This window comes from Physella acuta, unplaced genomic scaffold (assembly GCF_028476545.2).
Source record: "Physella acuta isolate Inbredline_101_S28 unplaced genomic scaffold, ASM2847654v3 ptg000369l, whole genome shotgun sequence".
NCBI classification, from domain to species: domain Eukaryota; kingdom Metazoa; phylum Mollusca; class Gastropoda; family Physidae; genus Physella; species Physella acuta.
Genome location: NW_026731888.1, coordinates 716,792 through 725,267, shown reverse-complemented (window position 1 = coordinate 725,267; position 8,476 = coordinate 716,792). Strand labels below are relative to the sequence as shown.

At 33.0% G+C, this 8,476-nt stretch overlaps 1 protein-coding gene across 1 annotated transcript; it reads right to left on the bottom strand.

Moving 5' to 3' along the window:
- Positions 1 to 344: 344 nt before the first annotated feature.
- Positions 345 to 7,931, bottom strand: LOC131941694 (mitochondrial outer membrane protein SLC25A46). The gene is made up of 10 exons (XM_059301117.1): positions 7,718 to 7,931; positions 5,165 to 5,207; positions 4,860 to 4,917; positions 4,694 to 4,771; positions 4,508 to 4,608; positions 4,036 to 4,092; positions 3,734 to 3,791; positions 3,379 to 3,594; positions 2,075 to 2,215; positions 345 to 1,933 (listed from the first exon to the last, which is right to left on the bottom strand). Exons 1-10 carry the CDS (start codon positions 7,863 to 7,865, stop codon positions 1,619 to 1,621), a joined length of 1,215 nt encoding a protein of 404 aa, XP_059157100.1. The 5' UTR covers positions 7,866 to 7,931; the 3' UTR covers positions 345 to 1,618.
- Between the last annotated feature and the right edge of the window lie 545 nt (positions 7,932 to 8,476).

The following is an 8,476-nucleotide window of genomic DNA, read 5'->3' as shown; positions in this document are numbered from 1 at the left end:
TTGAATGCATACTATTAATTCAGATTACAGCCACTTACCTTCACCCCGTGGCATTAAGTAATTAATTATGTAGGAAGTACAAAGCCAGTGATATTGTGGACAGCTACTGCTAGCTCAGAAAATGATTGGTACCTGACATAAGTCATGGAAAGTGTAGATTGATAGTCCTGGTAATAGTCCCATTCTTTCTATACATAATAAGGTTAAATCAAATTGGCTATGTTTTACATGTCCCATATTTTATGTATAAAGCTGTATCTTACTAAAAGTTTCAATAAATTAAATTGCTTAATTCATTTTATTTTTAAAATGACATAACTACAATATGCTATTGTTTGTTTGTTTTTATTTCAAAAACTCTGTTTTGGTTTAACCAAGTTTAACAAGTACTGGTAACAAAAGGGCAAAAATTGGATGAAATAAGCTTTAACAAGTAGGTCTACACCATTCAAAAAATCCATAGATTTACAACACCTTAGAATCAACTTACAACACTTAACGCACTACACATCATTTTGAACTGTAACTTTCTACTATTACAACATTCAAGCACTACAAATCAGTCTTTACTATAACACTTTCTACAATCTTTGGTAAAGAAAAAAAAAGTAAAAAAGTTACATTCCATTCATCCATCAAAAGGGCCTGTACCAAAAAAAATGTCTATAAATGTTTACTGCTAATATCAACATATAATATTACAGCTGTTACACTGATACAATCTAGTATTTAAGTTCACTACGTTGATTACTCATAGCAGCTAATTAACTCATTAGGATTTCTAAGTAATTATCCTCTTGCAAAAATAGCAACAAATTAGCTTAATGCTTTTAGTAACTATTCAGCTATCGCACAGAGAAACAATGCCACAAATGCACATGTTTAACAAAGTATACAGCAAGACTGAACAGTTGTTTTCTACATACATTCATACAGTGAAGAAACAGAACGTTCAGTCAGTCATACATGTCACTATGAACTAGCACCACTGATCCATGGTGTTGCTTTTGATGGTAAAGGAAAAAAACATCCCCATTTCCTGGGTAGGAAAATGTTTGAGGAAGCATACAGGACTGTGTGCAAGTGACTTTACTTATAGGGACACAATATATATAAATAAGACAATGTTTTGGTGACACAATATTGGTGTGATACAGTAGTATATAGTTCTAATTATTGTTATCACATCTAACTAGAACCTGATTTTTTTTAGAAGCATCTCATGTATATCACACTAATGTTTTCTTGGTGAAGGTTGTGAAAAAAATCAATTAAAAATTTAATTCTTGATTGAAAAAAAAATCATAGTTTTGATAGTATTCATTTCACATACAGTATGCATAAAGCAATGTATAATTGTTGGTACATTTTACATCTTGCAATGGTGTAAAATACATCCAAATAATTGCAAATGGAAATATTAAATATTTTGTTTTGGTTTAAATTTTCATACATAATTACAATTGAGAAAAACTAAATATAATTTTAACACTGATCCATAAAAATTAAAATATAACTCCAAAACCAAAAATCTATAACTGTCAATCTTTTCCTTCAAATATCACATGACACTTGGGATGAGTTTACATTTTAAAACTTTATTTTCCTTTAAAATAATTTATTTCTTAATGTCTCCTTCTAAATAGTTGTACTCGGAGAGTCTGACTCTACCACCTGGCCCTGGTAAATTTTTAGGCTTGGCTTTTGTCTTGCTGAGTTCTTTAGACAACTTTTCAAACATAAATTTGGCAAGGCGTAAAATGATTGCATGGATGGAGTATTGCAGGACCAGAGCACCGAAGCCACGGTACAAGCCATGTAAGCCTTCCTCAGCCACAATAGACCTGAAGCAGTCGATGAAACCATCATAGCGTGTGTTGATAGGCACAACACCCAAACCATTGTCAGTGTTGTCAATGATAGTCCTGGTTCCCTGACAAAAATAATTAGTGCATTAACAAAGTGGTACCAAGAAAATTAATTTTTTTTTTGTAAAATGTGTGATATGTGAGCTGATATATGATATTTGTCTAACTTTTCCAACACACAAATGTGTAAAAATCTCAACTACTACCTGCACATACAGCCGGTGTAGCACTGTCTCTAAAGGGTAAGTGATCATGTCAGCCAATAAGCCACCAGTAAATGTTGCTAGGAGCTCTGGAAAATAAGTCTCATAAGCTGTCGGCTCTCTTCCATTTCCACCTGGCAATTCCTGTATAAAAAATATAGATAAAACGCTACAACTGTTAATGATATAAATGAAAACTATTAACAGCAGAGGATAAGCTTAAAAACTGGTTTATTGGATGGCACTAAAATGTGATACCTAACACAACAGTATGGGAAAAGACAGGACAAATCTTAGTGGAACAAGAAAAATGGAGAAGTCATACGCTGTAGAAACCAGCAAAATGCATTAAAAAACATGACATTTTATGGAACACACAAAGGATAAAAAAAACACCAGGCATAGAGAAATAGGAAAAGACGTTTGTCATTAAAAAGAGGTGGGAGTAAGGTAAGTTTTGCTAGTTACTTAATCAAAGCATGTTGTGTTGCAAGACAAATTAGTGCTAGATATTCTGTATCTCTTGCTAATGTTTCCTGTACTATTAAGCTTTTAACTTCTTGGCCACATCGCATTTCTCACTTCCCCAATCCTAAGTAAAGGGACATTACTCTTTAAAATATAACGGTACATAGATATAGGGTGTCTTTTTTTAAATTAACAATTTTTAAAAATTTCAATAACAAAAATTTACATTTTTGAAAACAAAAGTAAAATGGACAACACATTTAATAAAATATAAATTGCATTCTCTATTGCATTCAGTTGAATAAAAATTAATTCATAACCCTTGGAATGGCAAATGCATTTTGGCGTAATGGACATAGCAAAGCAAAACACTACTATTAGTATTATTAGAGTTTCTCACCTTTAGGAGTAACCACACAACTGCATCTTACATTAATATTTATTAAATTATATATTATTATAACAACTATTATTTATTTTCATCTAAATTCAACATGTCCCCATTATAGCTTAGTCCAAATTCATCCTTAAACTAACACCAAAGTCTATTGACTAAGGCAAAATTATGAATTTTAAAAAAAAATCTCTTATATATTAACAAGGCAATTTTGAATGCTAAAAATACAGAAAGGAAGTTTGTTTTCCGTTTCTCTTAACCGGACATTTTTTATTGTACTAAATAGCTATTTAAAAAAATTAGAATCAGCTGCGCAACAACACAATATAAAAACTGGCCATCATGAGTATATTGGTTATATAGAAAAATGAACAAAAACAGATATAGTGACCTCATCTCCTGCCTGTGCTACTAGTTTAGTAAAATCAAACAAATAGATTACCCTCATCTCTTGTTGCTCTAAATGCATGGCAGATGTGACAGTGAACTGGGCGATGGAGTTGACTATGTAGTGTGACAACCTGAACACCATGGTGGGCAGCGCCAGGTGCCAGACCGCCACCTGCCGTGATGTCTTGGGTGCCCCCCATGCCCCAACCCTGGCAGCAGCTTCCACCAGAACATCAAACACACCTGGTTTCTCACTAGCAATATCGCTCTGTAAAAATAAAACAGTTAGACCAGTTCAACTACTCAGTATAAGTGATAATGAAAACAAAGGGAAAACAGGTAAAAATGTCTCAGTTACAGAACAGAACATTAACACAAAAAACTCATTAAGAGCAGATCACACTAACCTGTATTGTTTCTACTAAACTGGCAGCATAAAAGGGTGTTGTGACAGCAAAAATCAAACTGTAATAAAGACAGGTTACATAATTACAAAAAATATAAATAACAATATGTTGCACTTTCATTTGTTAATTTTCTTTGATATAAGAACAGTTTGCACATTTAAAAAACTGCTACTCATTAATGGACAGATCCTTTATTAACTCTTAACAAGGATTCAACTTAGATCTTATGTTTTGTTAAGCTAAACAAATTATGTAAAATACTCTTAATTGTAAATATCATAACTAGTTAACATTACACATACCCTTTCAATAAAATGTGTCCGCCTAACTTTTTAATAGAACTATGTCTAGAAGCCTCTCTGAAAAAAATAAATAGAATGTATTAACACATGCAATCATAGTTTTAAGAAAGTAAAATTTAAAAGACCTCAAATGAAATTAGCTGATATAAGTCTTTAAGTACATAATTATCTATGGATTTAATTAATTTTGTTAACACTATAACTGCCTACAATTTACACAAAGGTTGAATCTCTACAATGTAATTTAAATCAATGAATATTCATGGGTAGACATAAGTAATTATGAAATTAAGATGCTAACATACTGTGGTTCTTTTAAAGACAAACCACATCCACGAGTTTTGTTGTATATTTTCAAGTTATCCATTTTATAATAGACATTACAAGATATTTGCACATCTTCGATTATTGAAATCACACAGATCTTTTTACTTCCACTTTCAGATAACTATGCTGACTGCCATAAATGTACCTTGGCAGAGTTGTCACTTCACTAATCACAGTCTCAGAAACCATACTGATGCCTCGAACTATATACACACTGCCTAGTCCTTTCCATAGCACCACGCCGCCCTGAAACAGTACGCACATTTTTCTTTACACAGTTACTGAGTTGAAAAAAATGCTAAGCACCATAATATTGTTTTTTTTAATTCACCTGTGTCCTTTGGATATTTATGATGGTTTGAAGTAGTGATATAGGGGTTAGATGATACCAAAATCCCGCATGATGCACCTGTAATTGAGGAAACAAAAGTATATAGATATTACATAATGTGAAATACCAACAAACATGAGAAAAGATTAGTTAAAAAGATTCTTACTTGGCATTGTCTTCTCATAACAATACATGGATGGGATAGGAGTTGTTCAGCAAAAAGACTGTAGAAAAATTAAATTTTAGAAAAGAATTTCACTAAATGGAGTTTTTACCACTGTGAGAATATTGAAAAAATGTACTATAACAATATAATTATTATTTAACAACTAACTGTTACAAATTACGCTAACTACACACCAAAAAAAAAAAAACAAGTATGAAAACAATTGATAATTTTATCCAAATCATATTGTGCAAGGTCTTTAGTTTATTTGTCACGTACAAGTCTAAGAGCTATAATGAACATACCTACAGAATCCTATACTTAAGCCAGCCATTTTCTGAACTTGGTCTGCACAGTAAAAAAAAATAAACTTATTTAATCTAAATTTTTATAAGTGTAAAACTCATGCGGCACCCTATGACATATAGATATGATCTACTAATTATTTCTACTAAGACATAATTATTATAATGTAAAACATAAACTGATGAAGTGGTAAAATATGAGACAACACCAGTGGAATTTTGCATAAATAGAGACAATTTACAAGTCATTTTTTTATGCTTGTCTTTGTTTTTATTGGTGAGGAATAAGTTTACCCTGCTAATTTTATGATCTTAAAAAATTAGGCAAAGCATCATTTTAGTAATCGACATGATAAACTATTTTTAAAAGTGTAGTTAAATTTGTTCATTCTGTATGTGAATTCTAATCTTCACTATGCATTTATTTGTAAACTGGAGAAAAGGACAGAAATAGTGGATTAAACAGTGGATAAAAACTGCATTTTTTTCACAAAACATTATATATTAACTTTTTGTCTAAAGACAATATTGCCAGAAAAAAATTCCAAACCCAAGGTCAGCCTATACAGATCCTTCATCACTTTTGTAAAAAAAAATTGCTTAGCAACTACTTGGCATGTATATGTTTTTGAACTGAATAAAAAATAATACAGGAAGAATATATTCTGACAGTCCTTCAAGTTTTTGGACAATCCATAACTTGTATTTCAAATTTATAATGAGCGGGATGCACTCGATGTTTTAAGTGCTACATTTGGTAGCTGTTACTTTGTGCATGACAGCATCCCAATAGTTGACTGTAAATATAAACTAAGCTTGACGAGATTCCCGTCGCCAAGCAATCGTATGATAGACCCAGCAAGCATCACTCGTTAAATTCGACCTTATTGCTATACCAGTCCTTGATTTTCATTACAGCCTTTAAACGCCTAGTTGTTGGTTTTAAAAAAAAAGTGCCCCCCCCCCCCTCCCCGCTTGCGCCGACGTCATCATAGGCCAATACCATGTTGCTATTTTTTTTTAACGGATATAACACACACCCCTCTGTCCCTCACAGCAAACGCCAACAACGTCACCGAAGGCCCAAGGCCAATAACACGCACCACGGTGGATTTTTTCTTCAATGAGTATATACCCTACCCACCCGCCGCCTTACAGCATACCTCATGTCTCTACGAACGGGGTTAAAAGTTTAACTTTGAGTTCAAGAAGGGGAGAGGGTGGTATTGAAACAATGAAGCTGTTTCTTTATAGTACAAATACATAGTTAAAAAATTATACTTACCGTAACTTACCTACTGCTATAGCATCATACATAATTTTATAAATTAGCAAATTAATTAATTAATTAAATAATTAAATATATCTAGCCTAATGATAATGAAGGGTTAAGGCACGACACACAACACTGTGCGTGCCTGGTATGTGGCCTGACCGACCGAAAGGAGATTGTTTATATTAGGCCTATTGTTTTGAGTTTATATTTAACTCAATGCAACAAGCCCGCCGGTTGGTTGAGGCCACGACGGGGGGACGTTCTGACCGGGATTCAAAGGGACGACTCGAAATATCATCCTTAACTTTTAACAACAGTGGTTCCTATATAAACAGCAGCCATTTTTGTAAAATAGAGCTGCCTTCCCCTGAATCTCGCGCTATATAAGTTAACAAAGAAAGAACTTAAACAAGATGGCTGCTATAGTAAATGAGCATGGTTGCATCTGTTGGAAACATTGCTAGTCTTCATTTATTATTGAAAAGTGTTAGGCCTATTTTTTTTTCAATTCAATTGTTTGAAAACAGGTAGGGCCTACATTAGGCCGTTCGGTTCAACACTTCCGGGTTTGTCATTTTCGTGGCATCTCACGGCTCATGCGCTTAATAAAAATGGCGACCAGTTTCGCTTTCACTAAACGGTAGAGGGATAAAACTAATAATTACGAGGCCATCGTTAATTTTAGACATCGGAACTATCCGTTTATATTTCAGTCTGTTATTTAAGAATTCCCAGATGTACTTTTGACCTAATTTCTTTGTTTGTCTCGCAAGCGACGCGTTAGTGAAAATAGCTCTATGAATTCTTGTCTTTTATATCAAATAACTCTTACATATCGCTTCCAGATGCAAACCAGCTTATGTCAGATGTAAACTTTAAAGTATTAATTTTACACACATTACCATTAACTGGTAATAATTTGGTGTGTTAATGAGATATGTGCGTGGGAAAATGATCACCCCCCCAATAATGCCATTTTATTATAATCTTGCTTAGTGAAAACGAGGCGCGGGAAAATGTGTGCTGCGCAAGAATCCAATCATTTGGCTAGATTTATGACTGTTTTTTTATGTCACACCTAAAAATAGAATGTTTACGCTTTCTTCATTGATGATCGTTTTTATAACTGAAAGTATGGATTATTAGTTAGATTGCAGGTTTTGTAACTTGGTATACTTACCATTTATCAATTTTAAAAGCATAGCATCCTGATTGTGTACAAATATACTAATATACTAGACCTAGAATCTAGTGGTGATGAAGTGATGTAACTTTACCTGGCCCAGTTTGTCGCGGTACGGTATTCTGCGCATCCTGAAAAAGATTCTCGACATCTTTATCGTGCCTTATAGAGATAGGGTTTTCGTCTCCATCTCTTTTCGATAAGGAATCGTACGAGAATTCGTTCATCACACGGGTTCCCATTAATGGGACAATCTAGCAAATGTTGACCTTAAGTGACCAGGGCCGACTTTGTTTTCATTTTCCCGGAAGCTTATTTTTGAGTTTCAAATACTAAAGAGCTTTTTTTCGACTTTTAATTTTCGGATTTTGGATCTACATTAAAAATTATAGATCCATGTAAACAAATGGCAAACTAAACAAATATTTACATGTGCATAAACGACGTCACACTCCAAGATCTAGGAGTGGAGGTTTGGACTTTTTGAAATTGTGTGACAAGGGAATAACAATGTGTATTTAGATCTATGTGAAATCACATTTGGTGATTTGTGTTTTAATTATTTTTTAAAATAAATCTTGTCTTTTCATATCTTTTAGATAGCCTAATTTTGTTTTGTATATTATATTCTATTTTGAAAATTGATTGATAAATCTAATATTATGTCCGATTTTCTAAATTTCTTAGACTTTTAACGATGCTTAGCGATCCAATCAATTTTTCTATTATCGGCAGTCATTTTATCATGCAAGGGGAAACTACTCAATTAATACTTTTACCAAAATCAACTTAGCTTGGTCATTTCCCTTTACGAAAATAATGACATTTCCTATGAATTTGTGTCTAACAGCTA